This window comes from Chrysoperla carnea, chromosome 5, assembly GCF_905475395.1.
Source record: "Chrysoperla carnea chromosome 5, inChrCarn1.1, whole genome shotgun sequence".
NCBI classification, from domain to species: domain Eukaryota; kingdom Metazoa; phylum Arthropoda; class Insecta; order Neuroptera; family Chrysopidae; genus Chrysoperla; species Chrysoperla carnea.
The window spans coordinates 63076355-63099826 of NC_058341.1; the positions used below are offsets into that span (position 1 = coordinate 63076355).

The window sequence follows — 23472 nt, forward strand, 5'->3', positions numbered from 1 at the left end:
AGTTTATATTAAAAAAGAAGGAATACTATCACAACTTTTGCCTCTTCATTCAATGAATAAATCTTATGTCTAAAAAGTATGGTTTACATTTTTTTACTCGTGTCGCTAACATCTTGTGTTAAAATCGAATTGAATACTTACTTACCTACTTACAATTATAACCGATAATGATAAAATATGTATAATTAATAAAAAGAAGAGAAATTTGTTTTAACAAAAATAATTTGTATTAATTATTATAAAAATGTGATATACAAGTAATGAAAAAAAAAAAAAAAAACTATTTAATTGCAGATTATTTAAAAAAAAAACTCCTGCCACCTTACATAACAAATAGTCAAAATTCTTGTTATGCAAAAAAAAACTATGTATTAACCATGACTGTCTAAAATTACTAGATGGCAATCATGTACCAATCACAAACAATAGTTTCTCCCATACGTAAATCGAAATTCATTTTTCTCTTTCAAAACAAAAAAACATATATAAGTGCTCATTTAAACATGATTGCCGAACAATATTATAATTATAAAAAAATTTGATGTAAATGTCACAGTCTGTACCTAAATACTGATTATTTCATCGTGTAAAATGCAATTTTTATGCAGTGAAATTATTCGGTAATGCACAAAATTTGCACGTGAAAACTGCACACTTAGAGTAATAATTAATAATATAGACTCACAAAAAAAATTGTAGATTAAGTATTTAGATAGGAAAAACAAAAAAAAAATAGTCAAAAATTATTTTTGTTTTAGCTAAAAAATTTTTTTTGATTCATAAAAAAAAAATTTTCCAGAAAAAAAAAGAAAACTACATGGCATTTCTCTAATTTGAACACAAAAAATTGAACATGTGATTTGAAGTATTATTAATTTTAATATAATAAATGTAAATTTTTATAAAGCACTTTATAAAGCACAAAAAAAGCACAAACGCACATGTATGTCCTTCACACTCATACACTAACACTTCCACGCGCACATACATACAAACACACACATACAAATACACACACAAACATACAAATACACATTTATATACAAATATCTTAAGAAAAAAAAATGTTCACATTCTTTAAATAATTTTTCCAAATTTTTCATGTCATGAATGAAATGGCGGTTTCAAAACATCTAAAACATTCCTAAATCAACAATCAATGTATACGCGCTTTAAAAATACCATATTTTTTTGTTTATATTTTTCTAATAATGTTTCTTTTCTTTTATATTTGGCATTCCTATATTTATCCATGTAAATATTTTTATTTCAAAAAAAAGTAAATCTTTTGAGTAGAAATGCAAGAAGAAGCAATATTTATTGAAAAATACAAAATTATTCAAAACAAAATATATCATTTTTTATTTTTAAAACAAATTATATATTATTATCTATAAATAGGCACAAAATATTTATTTATCATTTTAAATAAAACTGTTATTGGCGGAATGCTTTAAAAAAAACGACAGCACCAATAAACAATGGGAGGGGTTCATGTAAATGTAATATTAATAATATCTATAATTGAACTTTATATTTTTAATGTCATATGATTTAAAAGTATGCAAGTTTTTTTTTTTTTAATATTGTTTGTTAACTACACAACTATGCAATTTAATAGTCCTATAATATTAAATTTAAAATTAAAATTTTTCAATTCACCTGAAACTTTGGGATATTTTTTAGATATGTCAAATTTAATTGTGTCAGATTAGGTTAGGTTAGAGTGGCTGTCCTTGGGTAGGACACACTTAGACCATAGGGCCCGTTGTGATACCGAAAAAGGGTCGGCCCATCCCCGGCCACTACTCCATGAACCATTTGGAGCCTTTTAAGAACAGCGGGAGAGCTTTGACGTCGACGGACTCCAGGTCGTAGAGGTCTTCAAAGACAGGTTGGCTCAAGTAAGTCCATCTCCTCATGACAAGAGCTGGACAGTGACAAAGAAGATGAGACATTGTCTCCCCCTCCTCACCACTGTGACAACTCCTGCAGTAGTCGTGATACACTGCCTGTCGCCCAACCAGTGTCCTGTAATAGTCGCAACAACTTTGCGATCAGAGTCCCTTTTGTGTCAGATTAATAAGGGTGAAAAAAAATATTAAGCTGGAGTTTAGTCATATCATGAAGGTGATATCATAGTATGGCCTATTCTTCGATACAACCTATTCAAGTTCGAGGCAAACAACTTCAAAAGCAATTTTCTTCAAATCTGTGAAAATTTCGAATTAAAGTTCCGAAATTGTTGAGAATATAATTTTCTCCTTGTCTTTAATTTACTATCTGTCAAAAGTTAAAAAATGTCGTTAAATGTGAAAAAATATAAAAATTATTTTTACTTGTTTTCCAGTTGTAGTGACATTACATGTTAGTTATCTTGATATCATGAGGAATAAAAACTAAAGTAAAAAACATTATTTATATGAAAATTAAATTTTGTACAATTTTTATAATAAATTTTATATCTTTATTTCCGAAAACTCTCCGAAAATTGACTTTTAGAGTAGTATTTCGACAATCCTACGAAGGAAGACTCTATCTACTGACTTTATTTGGAACTTTTTACCGGTCATTTTATAGACATAGAATGTTATACAGATGTAATGTTTCACCATAATTATCTCTGGTGGAAAAAATATTTGAAAAATGAATAAGTCTTAATAAGTCTTAGGAAACTCTGAAAAAGTCTTAGAAACTTTAAAAAAGTATTAAGAACTCTGAATAACTCTGAATTAGTCTAGCCCGAAAACGTTGAGAAATTCAAAGTTCCTAAGACTTTTTCAGAATTTCTTATTCTTTCTTCAAATATTTTTTCCACCAGAGATGGTTGCTAATTATATGCTATTTATAGTGATTACCTGATTACATAATTTAAATTGGATATATTATTTTTGATTTGTTTTGGCAACCAAAATTTTAAAAAAAATATCCAATAGCAAATAGCTGAATGTAATTCACTAAATGTTATTTTACACAAAAGCAGAACAAAAAGTTAAAAGGAATGGAAAATAAATAAATCAAAGAGAAATTTGGATAGCTTAACTTATCAAAAATTACAAATATCAAAAACATAACAGAGTAATATTTTTAAATAATGAAAGGAATCTTTAAATACAATAATACAAAATTTGTATAAAATAAATAAATATACCAACGCATTCTATAATCAATCGTTCTATGATCTTCTTATTCAATGAAAATGTTCAGCAGTCAAAGGTTCATTTTTTACTAACGCGGCGCTGAGATCTTAAAAATATTGTCGGATAGTTATTTTTTGTCACAATTAAATCGAATATGTTTAACAAAATTCCCTCAAATGTTTCATTTTCTTATAACAACTGACTACAGACGAAACAAGCTCGAAATATTCAGTTAACTCCATTTAATCAATTTAGTTATTTAATAATAGGTACCAACTTGTTTACTTTAAAAACCTCAACATTATATTAATTACTTAATAAAAAAAAACTCCTCCTGTTAGTTACATCATTTAACAAGGGAAAATAACGCTGTTTTCGCCAATAAAAAAATTGTATTGATTTTTTTTGAAATGATAGATAATGATCATTCATTATAACCATAGAGACTAAATGTATAAATTAAGTAATATATATTTTATTAAGTCTAATTAAATGTATAAAGAAAAAAAAACAACATATATCTCCTTTTCTCCTTCCCGCCCTTCTCCTTTACATCAACATTTTAATTTTCGAATCATTTGTTTATTATTTATAACAAAAATTGAGGAGTAATTCTATTCTTTATTTCTTTAGTTTATTTTACAATTTATGTAAAAATATTTAATACTCCTCCTCGAAAAAAAAAACTGATGATAATCTTTAATGTTAAACAAACCACTCTGAGAGTTTTTGATCAAGTTAAAAAAAAATTAATCAAAAATCGGGCAAACATGATTGCGTAAAAATAACACCCACAAAAAGATAAATAAATTCTGAATGTTCTCACTCAGTAAAGAAAAATCGATAACTAAGATAAAACCAAATACGCAAACAAATGTGAAATAATATTAATAAAATATTCCTTGGGAATCAGTAGGATTCTCAAAGGACAATCAAATTTCATTTATTTATGGTTATTATAAGATATGATAAAAAAAAGTATGATACGTGTACAATAAATGCCTCAGCCAGTAAATTTTTGTGGTTTCTTTTGTATATCCTTTTTTTGTAAGTCCTTTCTTAGAAAAGTGGTAAGTAAACATACAGAATGTTCAATTTACATCTAGGCATGGAAAAATGTTAACGGATATTAGAGGAAAACAATCATTACAATTTTTCGCCAGAATTAACCACTATAAGGATGGAGCGCATTATATTAACAATTTGGAGCTTATAGTGAAAAAAGGGAATTTGCAAGATTTAGGCTTGGAATTTGGAATTATGACAGTGCAAAGGATGTAGAAGAAAATAAAATATGTGCAATATGCAGTGAAAGTGAAAGTGAGGAGCATTTGATGTTATTTTGTGAAGGATTGAGTGAGATAAGGGCTAATTTGGAAAGTGGTTCAGATATAATTGAAATGATGGACTATAAAGAGGAACTTAAACAAAAGGATATTCTAGAGTTATTAAAAAATATTAATCGTAAGGAAGGAGAAGCTAGAGTAGCAATATGTTTAATTCTTTTATAAATATAATGTATGATAGTTAAAAGCTGTAAATTGATGAGTTTTCGAGTCAAATAAATAAATATGTAATAACAATAATTTAGGCATATAACTATCACGAGTATAACAGAGTACATGCGTTAAGCAATGCATCTGAGTAAGAGGTATTATAGGTGTTATATGAAATTGTAAAAGTGGCTTCTATCGTGGCTTATCTGTTGTAGTTCATCTATTCAACTAACCTCTATTCAACTAACTCCCACTCTCCAAGCGTCTTACAACTATCTCAACGCACATCGAAGCTTCAACACATATATATAACAAGTGTAAACAAACAATTGACTGAGTTAATTGTTGAAATACCATGCATAGTCAGTGTTGATTTCTTTATCACATTACACATACAAACATGTGACACATACATAACTGATAATCAAGTATACTACATATTATAAAATTTCCGCCTAATTGGCGCCCTCACGGGTGATGTTTACGAAAAAATGTTTCAAACAAAAGTTGTTTAATTTTTGATAAGGACATTTAAACTTTTGTTCTATCTCTATCGGTTTACAAGATGGGTCCTACGGACCCAAGACCCAATTGACCTATGATGCTCATTTACGAACTTGACCTCACTTTTTACGTCCTGAGTACGCTGTAAAAAATTCAGCTCGATATCTTTTTTCGTTTTTGAGTTATCGTGTCCACAGACGGACGGACGGACAGACGGACAACCGGAAATGGACTAATTAGGTGAATTATGAACACCTATGACAAAATTTTTTTCCTAGCATCATTATTTTTAAGGGTTACAAACTTGGAACTAAACTTAATATACTATGTATATTTCATATATACATGGTATAATAACTTTCACTTAGATGCATTTCTTAACGCATGTATTTTATCATACTCGTGATATTTATATACCTAGATGTAAATCGATCATTCTGTATAACTATTTTTATGAGCACTTGAATAATAAGCTATGATGAATACAAGATCGATCACTAAACATGCAGATGTTATACTCTTCGCGAATTGCAAGCTACTCCTAAACGAAAGCGTCATATTAAGAAGAGTCAAATAACATGCAAAGAACAGCGGAATCAAGTACATACAGTATGGAATTAATCCCGTTAGCTATACATGCACATACGTGTAAGAAGCTAGCTCTTATGAATGTTAATGCATAAAACAGAGAAAATAGTACAGCAGTTTGAAGCTCCGTATACTTAGCAGATAAAATTGTTATTTTTCACTCAAACTATTTCCATTCATTTGGGAATCGTTTGGGAGGATTTGGGAAGATAATTTTAGAATTTGGGAATTATTAGTTTTCCTGTAATTTAATGATTCTTTTTTCAGCGTATAGTTAGCAGGTAGGAAATTAAATCCACTTAATTTTTATGTTATTTGAAAGGAAATCATTTGGGAATTACGATAAACACGGTTTCAGAGTTTGGGAATGTATAGCTCCGTATAGTTAGCAGATAAAATTGTTATTTTTCACTCAAACTATTTCCATTCATTTGGGAATCGTTTGGGAGGATTTGGGAAGATAATTTTAGAATTTGGGAATTATTAGTTTTCCTGTAATTTAATGATTCTTTTTTCAGCGTATAGTTAGCAGGTAGGAAATTAAATCCACTTAATTTTTATGTTATTTGAAAGGAAATCATTTGGGAATTACGATAAACACGGTTTCAGAGTTTGGGAATGTATAGCTCCGTATAGTTAGCAGATAAAATTGTTATTTTTCACTTAAACTATTTCGATTCATTTGGGAATCGTTTGGGAGGATTTTGGAATATAATTTTAGAATTTGGGAATTATTAGTTTTCCTGTAATTAATGATTCTTTTTTCAGCGTATAGTTAGCAGGTAGGAAATTAAATCCACTTAATTTTTATGTTATTTGAAAGGAAATCATTTGGGAATTACGATAAACACGGTTTCAGAGTTTGGGAATGTATAGCTCCGTATAGTTAGCAGATAAAATTGTTATTTTTCACTCAAACTATTTCCATTCATTTGGGAATCGTTTGGGAGGATTTGGGAAGATAATTTTAGAATTTGGGAATTATTAGTTTTCCTGTAATTTAATGATTCTTTTTTCAGCGTATAGTTAGCAGGTAGGAAATTAAATCCACTTAATTTTTATGTTATTTGAAAGGAAATCATTTGGGAATTACGATAAACACGGTTTCAGAGTTTGGGAATGTATAGCTCCGTATAGTTAGCAGATAAAATTGTTATTTTTCACTTAAACTATTTCGATTCATTTGGGAATCGTTTGGGAGGATTTTGGAATATAATTTTAGAATTTGGGAATTATTAGTTTTCCTGTAATTAATGATTCTTTTTTCAGCGTATAGTTAGCAGGTAGGAAATTAAAACCACTTAATTTTTATGTTATTCGAAAGGAAATCATTTGGGAATTACGATAAACACGGTTTCAGAGTTTGGGAATGTATAATTAATTAATTACACCTATTTTTTAGTTGATTGATAGGTTATGTTAATTAACCGTACACCTGAACCATTAATTGTTATATGGCGCCAATATTCAAATATTACTGAATAATTTATTTTATAATTTATGCAAATGTTAAGTTTAATTTTTCATTAAAACTTTTCTTATTCAATTGGGAATCGTTTGGGAAGATTTAGGAATAGATATAATTTTATTATTTAGAACTGATTAGTTTTCATTTAATTAATTAGTTCTTCAAAGCGTATACTTAGAAGATAAAAAATTAAATTTTTCATCATTTCTTCGTTATTTGAAAATAATTTACATGGTGACTAATCTAATTAATTTGGGAATCACATTTAGGCATGGCAGGTTGGCCATGCCTTTAATGGGGTCGAGTTAGGACGGGTCTGCGGGTTTTTGGCCCTTGCGTTCACTCTGTGATTGAATTCACCCTGTGATCAACAGGTTGGCCATGCCTTTAATGGGGTCGAGTAAGGACGGGTCTGCGGGTTTTTGGCCCTTGCGTTCACTCTGTGATTGAATTCACCCGTAATCAACAGGTTGGCCATGCCTTTGATGGGGTCGAGTTAAGACGGGTCTGCGGGTTTTTGGCCCTTGCGTTCACTCTTTGATTTGATGTCAATCATACTTTTAACGGGATCGAGTTAGCATGAGTATCGTAAATTAATAGTTGTTTTTGGCTTTCATACTATCCATTAATTGTGTCGTCAACCCTATTTTTGCATGTTTACACAAACAAGATAGATGTCACATGTTGACGCCATATTTATTTTGAAACTTAATACTTAAATATTTAAAAATATTATTTTATTGAATATATTTTTATAATTTTTGTATAATTTTAACATATTTAATAATAAATAAGGTAAATAAAATACCAAAAAATAATAATTAATAATAAATAAGGTAAATAAAACATATGTTTAATTAACTTAACCCATATATTCCATTTTAGGCTTAAAATATAACTTGTATTAACCAAGAAAATTCATATTTTCAAAAAGCATATTTTCCTGAATTAAAGAATTTTTCGGTATCGTCGCATACAGGTTCATAATCTGCATGAAAAATGCTTGAAAATGTTTTTTTTTCCTGATGTTCTAGGAAGTTTTATAAGAAAAAGTGCTAAAACTGAACTTTTACCAAAATTAAAAAATATGATACGTAAAATTGAACTCAAGTAAGAAAAACTAATTTTTGAAAACTATGCACTTTTTAGAATTATTTTAAGCAAAAAAAATTGGTCGTTACTGTGGTTTTTGTAAAAATATTTGAGTTCAATTTTAGGAAAGTCATACTTTTATGTCATTTAAATTACATACTTGTTTTATGATAAATAATTAATTAAAGATACAATATTAATTATTTCATACTTATAATTACTAAAACAAGTGAAAAGAAACAATTGACTGAGTTAATTGTTGAAATACCATGTATAGACAGTGTTCATGCGCAATCGTTTGTTTTTTTTGACGTCACGTAAATAACAAAAGATATTCACTTTTAAATAGCTACACACACACTGATATTCCTATATTAATACATACTATAAAATTTCCGCCTAATTGGCGCCCTCACGGGTAAACGGTGATGTTTACGAAAAAATGTTTCAAACAAAAGATTGTTTAATTTTTGATAAGAAACATTTTTTACATTTAAACTTTTGTTCTATCTCTAACGGTTTACAAGATGAGTCCTACGGACCCAAGACCCAATGATGCTCATTTACGAACTTGACCCCACTTTTTACGCCCTGAGTACGCTGTAAAAATTTCAGCTCGATATCTTTTTTCGTTTTTGAGTTATCGTGTCCACAGACGGGCGGACGGACGGACGGACAACCGGAAATGGACTAATTAGATGATTTTATGAACAGCTATGACAAAATTTTTTTTCTAGCATCATTATTTTTAAGCGTTACAAACTTGGGACTAAACTTAATATACTATGTATATTTCATATATGCATGGTATAAAAAATATTAGTATGTATGATTCTCTATAAAAATTAATTAGATGTACTGCCGAATTTGACATAGCATCCATCCTTAAACCTTGAAAAAATATTAAAAATATAGAGCTCAAACTAGTTTGACTTAAATAATAATATTGTAGATAAAATATATCATCTTATTTGTTTAAAATCTGATTAAAATCTTGTGGTAAAATGGGAAATATAAATTATAATATGTTGACATGTTATTAATTTAATAATGTTATAATTTTTAGTGCTTTAATGATGGATCGTCGTAATAATCGGGGTAGAAGGCGCCGTTTAATTCCTGCGATTCGTCATGGAAAACTGGAAACAGCAAGGGAGATAATAAATTCTTACGAGCTGCCATGTTCAGAATCATCGCCAAAAGGATATGATTTACTTTGTGATGCTCTTGATAATAAGCATTCGGAGGTGGCTAAATTACTTTTAACAAGCGGCACTGCAGTCAACAGTAAAGAAAACAACTATCAAAGCACTTCTGAGACTCCCCTTCATTTTGCTGTTATGAATGGTGACATAGAAATTATGAAGATGCTTCTAGTCAGACGTGCTAATATTAATGCTCAAAATATCTATGGCCAAACTCCACTCCATAAAGCGATTGAAAAGAATGATCGAGTAGAAATTATCGAATTACTTTTAAAACATGAAGCTGATGTTAATGTTAAAGATCGTAATGATCAAACTCCACTTTATGTTGCAATTAAAAATAATCGATTAGAAATTATTGAATTACTTTTAAAACATAATGCTGATGTTAATGTTGAAGACGAAGACAGAAACACCCCACTATTTTATGCTATTCAAAATCCAAATTTAAAAATTACCAAGCTACTTTTAGATAATGGAGCAAATGTTAAAGATTATCCCGAGCTATTGAATATTGCTGTTAAGAGGGGATGCACGGAAATCGTTGAACTTCTTTTGCAACATAATGCTGATGTTAACGCTACCGATGAAAACGGTTACACAGCATTGCTTTCAACTTTAAGTGATTTTTATCAAGATTTTTGTAAATTACGTCCTGATAGAGATTCTTATGTTAATAATATAAAGAGGAAAATTACTAAATTGCTTCTTAATCATGGTGCTAATGTAGACGCTGAAACTCGAGGTGGTTGGACGGCACTTCATTTTGCTGTCTACAATGGATATTCACAAGTTGTTGAAGTTCTTTTAGAATATAATGCAAATGTCAATGTTAGAGAAAAAAAAAATCTCGAGACACCACTCCATATGTCTGCACGAAGAAAAAATGTAGAAATTTGTGAAATGCTTTTGAATAAAGGAGATGACGTAGATGCTGGGGAACGGAATGGATTGACAGCGTTGCACATTGCAACACTAGAAGATTCCAACGAGATTGTAAAACTATTGCTTGAAAGTGGTGCCGAAGTTGATTCTAAAACTAAATATAATATTACACCCCTGTATTTGAGTGCTCAAAGAGGTCAACAGGAAATCATTGAAACTCTCTTGAAATTTGGTGCTGATATTAATTGTAGAAATATGGATGGCAATAGAGCACTCCACATTGCATCTCAATTTGGGCATGTTAAAGTTGTCACAACTCTCCTGGAGTATGGCTGTGATATTAATTCTAGAGATATAGATGGCAGAACAGCACTCCACATTGCATCTCACTTGGGGCATAATGAAGTTGTTACAACTCTCTTGGAGTATGGCTGTGATATTAATTCTAGAGACAAGGTTGGCAATATAGCACTCCACATCGCTTCTCACCAAGGGCATAATGAAATTGTTACAACTCTCTTGGAGTACATGATATCAATATTATGACTTACAACAATCTTACACCTCTTGATTATGCTAAAACTGCTGAAAAAGCTAAAACTATTGAAATTCTTAAACGCCACATAGTTCAAATGAAAACCGCAAATTTATATGTTAGTCAACAAAAATTGCGTTCAGTTGATGAAATTTCCTTTCCTGATTTTCAGGAAAAATGTGAGAATGAAATAACAAGCATTAAGAGCGAGAAGATGAATAATTATAATATTTCATTTTATGATATCTTGACAAAGAACACTGACTCATTAGCAATATGTTTAATTGTTTTATTTATGATAATCTTTTTTCATGTAAATTAACATTTATCGAGTTAATTAACCTCTTTCATAAAATTCTAGGGGATAACCTTTACGAAAGTATTGCTAGGAGTGAAAATTAAAGTTTTACGGGGACATACAGTCGCTACTTAGTATTAACATTCCAATGTACTTCGATTAACGTAAACCTTGATGGCTTAAAATTACAGATGTAAAATCCACTAATTTGTTTTGTACCGGAATATTTTGCTAGAGAATACCAAATTTGTATTTTAATTTAAAATAAATTTTTACAACATATTCAATTTTTTTAATTGTACAATTATTTTTTTATTTTTCGCAGCAGACCTAAAGCAATAGAACTTTCCTATTAGAAATCCTAAACGGATAAACCGATTTTAATTTGTGTTTTGTTTCGTATGGTAGGTAATTTAATGGAGAGTGTTTTTAGCTATGTTTCAAGTGCGAGTTCAGGGTTCCGTACAAGGAAAAACTAAAAAATTGACAATGATCTTCAAAATCGATTCAGTTTGGAAAAAGCATTAAGGACGAAAGTAATTTATTGTAAAGTGTTCTTAGATATGTTTCAAGTGTAAGTGAAAAATTTATGGGATTTTTTAAAAATTTTGTTAATTTCACTTGTTATAAAAACTGTTTATTATATTGACGAACCTAAATACTGACTTTTGTTCAGGGTGAGGCTTTACTATCCTTCAGAATAAAAATTTTGTGCTAAACTGCATTTCGCAAACTCCCTGTGCTCGATAAATTTAATTACTTTAATTACTTCAAATTAATTAATAAAAGTACCAATTCAGTGAGGACATTTAAAAATTTCTAAAACGGAAATTCAAATTTTTATACGGACGTGACATGATAGTACTGACTTGTCAAATTTCTTGATATACTGTATGATATTAATTACTTACATTTTATATGGTATTACATTAAATTATATTATTCTGCGGCTTTTTATTACAAAACTTAATGATAACGAGTGTAAATTCTGTGATGTAAATTCATTTTTTTAAAGTGAAAATTATACATTGAACTGTCGCCAATTGACAGATCACGTACTTACACGTCATCAACAGAGAGCACAAAAAAACTGCGTTTAAATATCTCAAAATTATAATGTATTTTAAATATTTGCTTACACTTAAATACAGTATTTTTAAGCAGTATTTATATTTCTTACTTTGTTATAACGGTGTTAACAATGAATTAAAAATATTAAAAAAATACATGAATATTCCCTATTGCGCATAAATAACGCATTCGAAAATTCTTTGCAAAATTATTGCGTGTCTACCCCTTGTCGATACATAATTGTTATTAATCGACGGCGCATTTTCAAAAAGAAAAGAGTGCGTTGTCAAAAATCGCTTTCATTGTTAAACCGCGATGTTTACGAAAAAATATTTCAAACAAAAGTTGCTTATTTATTTATAAAAAATAACTTTTATATCAAAACTTTTGTTCTATCTCTTACGTTTACTAGATGGATCCTTTTTCATTTCATTGACTGAGCAAAATATTCACCATTTTAAAATTGGCATATCTCGGTCTAATTTGAAGGGGGGGGGGGGGGTCATTTTTACACATTTTACACAAAAATGTGTAAAATTAAATCATCTAGAAATTTTATTTGAACTTTTTTTTTATTTGTTGCATAGTTTTTTTTTTGTAATTTGTAAAAAACTGCACATTTTCTTTAAATTTCGTAGTTATTTGGCTTTCAAAAGTTATGCATACCTCCAAGTACGCCTGATCCCTGCTTCATATAAAGAGTTTATAGCATATACTTGAAACTCGATAAATAACTTTTATCGATAAAAAAAGCTTCAAACAAAACATTTTGGGTGAATATGCGCACATCTTACGCAGATATTTATAAACTTGACCTAAGATTTCAAGTTCAATGAAAAGCTCAATCTACTCCGTAATTGGTAAGAGATAGAGAAACACTTTAAATTAGAAAGTTTTTATGGTTAAAAATGTAACATTTTTGTTCGAAACATTTGCCGAATACAGTATAGTATATATACGGACTGAAAAGTTTTACCCAAAATAATTATAACTTATAATTGTTTCTACGTCATCAAGACACTCTTCGAAAAATATTTTCCAATAAATCCAATGAAAGTGGTTTATTTTTCCATAAAAACCATTTTTTGTTCAAATTGGAATGAAGAAACACGCAAAAAAATTAAAACTCTGTCTTAACTATTCTGTTATTTACAAAAAAAAAAATAAGTGCTCGGCTATTGTTTGTAAGTTATGGATCAGACTGAATTTTTTAATGAACCCGAAAACTTGATCGAATTGAATACCCGTATAAGATGTGTACCTTTGAATATATCATTTTTCGTTTGAAGCATTTTCCTCGATTCAACTTATTTTTCGAGTTTTACGTATATATCAAGTTAAAAACTCTGTAAAATGCTCAAACCAACTCAACCAAATATGTGAAATTATATAGTACAAAAAGAAAACCAAATTAAATACATTTCAAATACCTCCTACGCTAGCTTGTACCTACCTGTACTTACTATAAGATAATAAATATTTTATTTACAATTTTATCAATACAAATGCAGTTTTTATTTCATGATCAATTTATTTATCTTTATTAGAATAAACAGTTAGACTATCAATAATTTTCCTTCCTATCCACACTTCACACTTCCTAATTAACACTTCTTTTATTGGACGAATTATTAATCTTTAATAAAAATTTGAAAGTAGTTTCGCATAAAGCATTAATCTGCACCTACATAAAAAATGATACAAATGATCATATAGAAAATATCCATTGAATATTTTGACATTAATCAGTCCCAAATAATAAAATTCCAAAATCTGAATATTTTGACATTAATCACTCCCAAAACACTTCTAACAAACCTTCACAAACGATTCCTGATCTTTGAAAATTTCCCGATTAAATAAAATTAGTTTTAATGTCAAATAAACATTTACTTACATAAATTAAAAAACAAAATTATTGTAAATGAAGTAACATTTGAATATTGCCGCCATTAATATAACCACAAAAAATCAACTAAAAAATAAATGTAATGAATTAAATAATTTTAGTGTCCCAAATGATGAAACCGTCTTTAATGTGATTCCCAAATTAATTAGATTAGTCTCCATGTAAATTATTATCAAATAACGTAAAAATGGCGAAAATTTAATTTTTTACCTTCTAAGTATACGCTTTAAAAAACTAATTAATTACATGAAAACTAATCAGTCCTAAATAATAAAATTATGTTCCTAAATCTTCCCAAATGATTCCCAATTGAATAAGAATAGTTTTAATGAAAAATAAAACTTAAAATTTACATAAATTAAAAAAACAAAATTATTGTAAATGAAGTAACATTTGAATATTGCCGCCATTAATATAACCACAAAAAATCAACTAAAAAATAAATGTAATTAATTAAATAATTTTAGTGTCCCAAATGATGAAACCGTGTTTAATGTGATTCCCAAATTAATTAGATTAGTCCCCATGTAAATTATTATCAAATAACGTAAAAATGGCGATAATTTAATTTTTTACCTTCTAAGTATACGCTTTGAAAAACTAATTAATTACATGAAAACTAATCAGTCCTAAATAATAAAATTATGTTCCTAAATCTTCCCAAACGATTCCCAATTGAATAAGAATAGTTTTAATGAAAAATAAAACTTAACATTTACATAAATTATAAAATAAATTATTCAGTAATATTTGAATATTGGCGCCAAACTGCTATATAACAATTAATGGTTCAGGTGTACGGTTAATTAACATAACCTATCAATCAACTAAAAAATAGGTGTAATTAATTAATTATACATTCCCAAACTCTGAAACCGTGTTTATCGTAATTCCCAAATGATTTCCTTTCGAATAACATAAAAATTAAGTGGATTTAATTTCCTACCTGCTAACTATACGCTGAAAAAAGAATCATTAATTACAGGAAAACTAATAATTCCCAAATTCTAAAATTATATTCCCAAATCCTCCCAAACGATTCCCAAATGAATGGAAATAGTTTGAGTGAAAAATAACAATTTTATCTGCTAACTATACGGAGCTCAAAATTTTATCTATTCGGCCCTTTTTGTTCAAACATCCGTTAGGTTTTATATTCTATGTTCAAACATTACGAACACAATTAATAGAATGGACGGTAAGTGCTTTTTATTTATTTACAATATTTATTTAAATGATAATATAAACAAAATATAGGTGAAAATGTGAAAAATGAAGAATTCTGTTTAAAATTAGAAATCAAAGAAGAGGTTAATGACGAATTATTATATGAAGTGGATTCGAAAAATAATGAAATATGTGACAATATTAGTGATAATAAGTTACATTCAGAATTAATTTTAAAAGATGAAAGCTATGATGCAATATTTGAAGAAGCTGAAACTGATTTAAATTATCATGAATTGTTAAAGGAAAATTATTTTTGTGATAAAATTTTTACAACTGAAATTGAATTACGTAACCATGAAAAATTACTCAAGCATAAATTGTATTCATGTGATGTGTGTGATAAAAAGTTTAAGCAACAACATTATTTAACTGTTCATAAACGAACACATACTGGAGAAAAACCATTTGGTTGTGATATTTGTAATAAAAAATTTATCCAAAAACACCATTTAGTTCTACATAAACGATCACATACTGGAGAAAAACCATTTGGTTGTGATATTTGTAATAAAAAATTTAGCCAAAAACACCATTTAGTTGGACATAAACGAACACATACTGGAGAAAAACCATTTGGTTGTGATATTTGTAATAAAAAATTTATCCAAAAACACCATTTAGTTCTACATAAACGATCACATACTGGAGAAGAGATATTCTCGTGTGATGTTTGTGATAAAAAATTTAACTTAAAACAGAATTTAGTTCGACATAAACGATTACATACTGGGAAAGAATCATTCTCATGTGACGAATGTGATAAAAAATTTAACATAAAACAGAATTTAGTTCGACATAAACGATTACATACTGGAGAAGAGACATTCTCGTGTGATGTTTGTGATAAAAAATTTAACATAAAACACAATTTAGTTCTACATAAACGAAGACATACTGGAGAAGAGACATTCTCGTGTGATGTTTGTGATAAAAAATTTAACATAAAACACAATTTAGTTCTACATAAACGAAGACATACTGGAGAAAACCCATTTTCTTGTGATGTTTGTGAAAAAAAATTTAATAGAAAAGACAAGTTAGTTCTACATAAACGATCACATACTGGAGAAAAACCATTTAGTTGTGATATTTGTAATAAAAAATTTATCCAAAAACACCATTTAGTTGGACATAAACGAACACATACTGGAGAAAAACCATTTGGTTGTGATATTTGTAATAAAAAATTTATCCAAAAACACCATTTAGTTGGACATAAACGAACACATACTGGAGAAAAACCATTTGGTTGTGATATTTGTAATAAAAAATTTATCCAAAAACACCAGTTAGTTCTACATAAACGATCACATACTGGAGAAGAGATATTCTCGTGTGATGTTTGTGATAAAAAATTTGTTCACTCACAACTTTTAATTCGACATAAACGAACACATACTGGGGCAAAACCATTTTCATGTTATATTTGTGAAAAAAAATTTAAACACCAATGCGTTTTAGTTGCACATGAACGAATTCATACTGGAGAAAAACCATTCTCTTGTGATGTTTGTGAGAAAAAATTTAACATAAAACAGAATTTAGTTCGACATAAACGATTACATACTGGGAAAGAATCATTCTCATGTGACGAATGTGAAAGAAAATTTAACTCAGAACACCATTTAATTAAACATAAACTAAAAATACATAATACAGAAAAACCAGCCCCGTGTGATGGTCATAATAAAACATTTAAGTTTAAGAAGAGTTTAGTAAAACAAAGACTTGTACATTTAAGACCACCAACACCTCCATACGTATGTGAAGATTGTGATCTAATTATTACCAATCAAAATGAATTAAAAGATCATAAACATAAAAATATTGTTATTTTAATAAACAAATAAATATTTATTTATTGAAATTAAAAAAAGTCTTTCTTTAAGAATATCGTTTACTTACCCCCAGCGTACCCGTATTCTATAACTTTTTGACGATGGCGGTTGATATCGTTGTTGGTAGAGGTCGCTCTGTATTTATACTAGGGACAATGGGGGCTAGTGCCAGGGTGGCAAATTTTACAGGGGCGACAAAGTTCAGAGTGTGAAAAATAGTACATTACACACCTAGGGAGCAAAAGTAAGGAATGTCTCAGATCTCATGTTCATTGTCGCATGAGGTGAAGCCTAGGGTGAAAAAAATGTTGGCGGAAAGCGAAAACTTTATTTTGCACTGTGGGCAGAAAGTTGACACTTTCTTCAAGAAGATGAGAAAAAATCTTCACGTTATCGAAAATGCTTTGATAAGTTTAATCGTGTTGAAAATATCTTCAAATTATAATAAATAAAAATTTTTTCAATTCAGAACATAATTTTCATACTGTCAATATTATTGGGTATATTTTTTTTATAAAGAAATACTGTTGGTCGCTAAATCTATCTCCAATTCAGCGGTAGATCTAGAAATGGGAGTTAAACCAGTTGAATATTTGTGTGTGCGGAGAGCTCTAAATTAACATTAGGGTCAAACAAGGTAAAAAATATTGTAAAAGGCTGTGTAAGGGTGAAAACTGGAACGATTACTTTTCTAGGAAACTACATGAGTTACGATTATCTAACTTGAGCAGTGAGACCGGAAATCTTCAAGCTAAAAAATCGATTAGATTAGTTTCTTTGACCGAGTTAATCAATGACGTCAAATCCAAAGACAGTTTAAGCCTATTTAGCAGGCTCAACCACTATCAACAAAGATCTAAGTATTTACACATCACGAATAGAAACGAAAGGCACGTTACTGCCAAGTTCAGGCTGTATGGCTTCAAATGGAACTCTAGAAAGTCGGTGGTGCAAGAGTGTGCGTCAATTGTGCGATGCAGCAGATAGCGTATAACATCTATTAGAGCAGAGCTTAATAAAACAAAAGAGAGGGACACGCAAGTGGGTCCCTAGCACCTAGGCCAAGAGTCCTATGTGCCCTCGTTGAGAACGATCTGTCACCCTAAAACGAGGCATGTTCATATAAGATGCGTTACACTGGTTAGTTAATATTGCATTTTTGAAAAATTATTAACTTCAAATATGTTTTGATTCAGGCATTGCAGAGAGAGCAACATTGACCTCATTATTGGATGTGACACCAACGCGCACTGCGAGGCGTGGGGCAGCACAGACAATAATGGGAGAGGGCTCGATCTTCTGGAATACCTTACAGAAGAAAACTTGGATTTCCTGAACAGAGGGTCGGAACCGACCTTCGTCACAGCGGTAAGACAAGAAGTTTTAGACCTCACACTTTGCAACAGGAATGTGAGGAGCAGAATCAGAAATTGGAGAGTTTCTGAGGAACCATCGCTATCAGATCACCGACTCATTAGGGCCCAATTAACGGAGATCTTGAAAGAAACTGAATGGAGAAAAAATCCCAGACAGACTAACTGGATAGGCTACGTAGAGGATCTTAAATCCCTGCTAACGGACTTTCAGGGTAGGTATGGAACACCGGAGGATCTTGAAAACACGGACCGTGTGCTCAGAGATGCAATTCAGGCTTCATATGAAGAAAACTGTCCTTTGAAAAAGGTGGGACTGCAAGGTCACCATCTGAAATGGAGCAAGGAGTTAGAACACCTGAAGAGAGGGGTGAGAAAGCTTTTTAACTATAAAGCTAGTCAAAAAGTCTACAGAGACCTTTTGAGGAAAAACCAGAGGGACTCTTGGAGAGATTTCTGTACCAACACGAAATCTATGTCGGACGTAGCGAAGCTGTCAAAAGTTCTCGCCGGGAATAAAACCAAGGGGTTAAGGTTTCTGAAAAAAAGTGATGGTACATACACCTCCTCAGCACAGGAAACCTTACAACTCCTAATGGAGAGAAACTTTCCGGACATCGAATTTGGGATCCCAGCTGAAGCTGACTTACCGAATCGGAGTAGAAGGAAAAATTGGTCGCTGGCAGCGAAAATTGTAAAACCAGAACTGGTTAAAAGAGCGGTGAATTCTTTCGAAGCCTTTAAAGCACCAGGACCTGATGGAATATATCCGGTGCTTCTGCAGAAAGGCCTGGAAGTCTTCCTCGGGAAATTGAGGGGCCTGCTTAGAGGCTGCATCGTGCTAGGCTTCACACCAAGAGAGTGGAAGAGGACTAAGGTTGCCTTCATACCAAAGGTTGGAAAGAAGGATTACACTCAAGCAAAAGATTATCGTCCTATCAGTCTGACTTCGTTCTTACTAAAGACCCTGGAAAGATTGGTGGACTGGTATCTGAAGAGAGAGACCCTGCGGGCCAGTCCCCTACATGAGGAGCAACATGCCTATCAAACAGGCAAATCGCCTTGTAACGAAAACACGGAAACGGCCTTGTATTCAGCTGTTAGCTTCATAGAACAACAGATACAAAACAAGGGAGTTTGCCTAGGAGGTTTTCTGGACATCGAAGGAGCTTTCAACAAGACCTCGAGGAGATCCATTGAAGCCGGAGCTAGAAGACATGATATATCTGAAGAAATAATCCGATGGATCATGAGTACGCTAGACAACAGACAGCTGACTGCGGAATGGCAAGACAGTACAGTGAGAGGAACTGTGTCTGAAGGTTGCCCGTAAGGAGGGGTGTTGTCGCCTCTCCTATGGAGTTTAGTTGCGGACGAACTGATAGAAAAATTGAACCGTTTTGGAGTCAAAGCTATCGGTTATGCAGATGACATTGTCATCCTGGTAAGAGGATCCTTTGAAGAGACACTGCAAGATATCCTTCAACAGGCGCTCGACCAGACGATGGATTGGTGCAATGAGAATGGTCTCAGCATCCAACCAGAGAAAGTTGGCATCCTAGTCTTCACTAGGAAATACAAGCTGAAACCTCTGAAAAAGATGAGGATCGGAAATAGACAGATCGACTATTCGACGGAGATGAAATATCTGGGCATTATCCTGGACAACAGACTCCGATGGAACAAACACCTGGAAGCCACTTGTCGGAAGGCCATAGTTACCTTCTGGCAATACAAGAGAGCCTTCGGCCTAAGATGGGGACTGAGACCAGAGCAGCTAATGTGGTTTTACACGGCTATCATAGTTTCCAGGCTCGGTTATTCTGCCTTGGTCTGGTGGAGTAAAATAGAACAGACAACTGCCGAAAGACAGCTGGAGAGAATCCAGGCTCTCTTTCTGAGAAGTATCTGTGGAGTCAGCACTCCGACAGCTGCCCTTAGAGCTCTGTTGGATGTATCACAGCTTTCTCTGACCATCAAAAGTACAGCAATGAGGTCTGCATACAGACTACACTGTATAGGACAATTGAGAAGATGGAATAGTGACCTGTCCAAACTTTTCAAAGGTAAACTGTTGGCTCTTAAAAACGAACCACAGGACAAAATCAGAATCCTACCGATGGAGGAGCAACTCTACAAGATATGCCTTCCAACGAGAGAGGACTGGAAGGTCAGCGGAGGACCAAAACATGGCCAAATTTGGTTCACAGGCGGCTCCAAAACCGCAGAGGGTGTTGGCGCAGGGTTCTGCGGCCCAAGAAGGGCTAATGACACATCCATCAAGTTGGACAGTTACAATACTGTATTCCAGGCGGAGCTGGTAGCCATCATGAGGTGTGCTGACTACCTCCAATTGGCCAACTTGAGGGATGATGTGATTAGCATCTGCACAGACAGTCAAGCAGCACTCAAAGCGCTATCAAACTGTACAGTGTCATCGCAACTCGTCAAGGAGACTAGAAACAGTCTAAACAACCTGGCGAGGAACAATAAAGTCAATATTACCTGGATCCCCGGACACTCTGGCTGGAACGGTAATGAGAGAGCAGACAAGCTGGCCAAACTGGGAACCACCATGGCTCCCACTCAAGAAAAGCTTGCGAGGATGCCATACCAAGAAGGTCTTAACAGATTAGAAGATAATCTGAAAAACCAACAATTAAAGACATGGACCAGCTACGAGGGAGGGTGAATCGCCAAAAGCCTGTTGGGTGAGGGAAACTCGCTCGGTAACAGAGCCGAGGAGATCTTGAAACTAAACAGAGCTGATATCAGAATCATCGTAGAATTACTCACAGGGCATGATAACCTGAACAAGTTCCAACATCAGATCGGAAAAAGACAATCTCCTGCGTGTGACAGATGCGGAATTTCAAAAGAAACATCGATCCATTTTCTCTGTTACTGCCCGGCGTTCACACAGCAGCGAAAGAAATGGTTTGGTCCGGCCATAGTCGAACCTGAAGAAATTAGGAAACTCAGCGCTAGGCAGATTCTGGGTTTCAGTACATCAGTTGGTTATAATAGCCACTGAAATGCGTAGCGGGGATAGAGTACAAGGGTCTATTTGGCTAAGTGCTCTGAACCATTGCTTCGAGGCCCGATGCTCGAGCATGGCCCGCTAACCTCTATACTCATACTCATGTTTTGATTCAAGTTCAAAATTTACTGAAACTACCAATTGAATATCCTAACATACACAACAATTTTGGGAGTCCATTTAGGCCACTTTGGGAATTGTATTAGATGATTGTCATGGAACCGAAGGAGAAAACTGAGGCACAAATATTAAAAAACTAAAATCCGTTTAAGGTTGAAGATATTTTCAACATATCTAACCCAACAGCTATAAAACAATTGACAACCTATTTAAAATATAACATAGACGCCTACCTGTATTATAATTAAGCATATCAATGTGCCAGTTACACTAATCAAAATTTCTTAATAATTTCAATAAATTAATTATTGGTATTAAAGGGAATAAATAGTATATTACACATCTAGGGAGCAAAAGTATAGAATGTCTGAGATCTCATGATCCTTGTCGCGCGAGGGGAAGTCGAGGGTGACAATCATTTCCTGTTAATATCTTACTCAATAAGTTTAGTTAATTTTTTGTATACCATGTATATAAATGTATCAAGGTATATTAAGTTTAGTCCCAAGTTTGTAACGCTTAAAAATATTGATGCTACAAACAAAATTTTGCTATACGTGTTCATAAAATCCATTTCCTGTTGTCCGTCCGTCTGTCTGTAAACATGATAACTCAAAAACGAAATGAGAAAAAATGTTTTAATGTAAAAAATGTTTCTTATCATAAAATAAATAACTCTTGTTTGAAACATTTTTTCGTAAAAACACTGCTTACCCGTCAGAGCGCAAATTAGGTTAGAAACATTATATAGTATGTATATACAGGTGACTATTGTTTATACTTAAATTACGTTACATATATTATGCATGTGTTTTTTTGTTAATCTTTCTTTATTTAGGTCAGGTTAGGCTGTTATATTGGCTGTCCATGTAGGACAACTGTGGTAACAGCAACAACCTTTGACTATGAATACACTTTGTATTCATATCTTTCTTAATTACTTTTTTGCTATGGTTAGTCAACCATACTCTAGAACTTTCTTTGAATGTCTCGATATTATGGTTGTTTCTGTCACACACATAAACGACCTACTTTACTTTATTCGAGAACATATATTCATCCTTTTTATATTTATGTTCGATTGTATTCAAATCAGCGATTTTACATTTATTCCAGATATTTCTAGCATCTCTTTTCTTTCGATACAACATACTATATAAAGCAGAGCAGGCAACGCTTTTAGTCAGTACAATAAATAAGTTCATTTTAATCAAGTTAACAATCAAAAATAGTGCAAGCTCTTGTGGATCAATTATTGTAGTGAAATTTTTTAAACGTCAATAAAACCAATAGTTTTTTTTTTTTGTGATATAAATTGTTCACTACAAATTGGTGACCCCGACTACTGCAGGCGCAACAATTAAAGCTGCAACAATCCGAATCGAATAACGACAACAATGCCTGACGACGAAAACAATCAGGCTGAGTTAAATAATGCGTCAGCAAATTTACCACAACATAACGAAACAGAACTGAACGTCCTGACCAAAACTTCCGTCAAAATTCCAATGTTTTGGGACAAAAACCTCAAAATCTGGTTCAGGCAATTAGAGGCAACTTTTTTCACGGCCGGCGTTACAACCGACTTGACCAAGTTCAACTACATCGTCGCCGCCATCGACGGATCGGTTTTCGAGCGCATACAGGATTTTTTCGACAACGAACCACTGACAAACAAGT

General features: G+C 31.8%; 2 protein-coding genes across 2 annotated transcripts; both read left to right on the plus strand.

Annotated features, from left to right (window-relative positions):
* The first annotated feature begins 9248 nt into the window (after positions 1–9248).
* Positions 9249–10924, plus strand: LOC123301288 (serine/threonine-protein phosphatase 6 regulatory ankyrin repeat subunit B-like). The gene is made up of 2 exons (XM_044884022.1): positions 9249–9287; positions 9355–10924. The coding sequence occupies exon 2, from the start codon at positions 9362–9364 to the stop codon at positions 10922–10924; it is 1563 nt and encodes a 520-aa protein (XP_044739957.1). The 5' UTR covers positions 9249–9287; positions 9355–9361.
* Positions 10921–17232, plus strand: LOC123301289 (zinc finger protein 84-like; the record flags this gene model as incomplete). Its single annotated transcript, XM_044884023.1, has 3 exons — positions 10921–11031; positions 15382–15389; positions 15456–17232. Coding segments are annotated over exons 1-3 (1896 nt in total), but the record flags the coding sequence as incomplete, so codon positions are not given.
* Positions 17233–23472: the final 6240 nt, after the last annotated feature.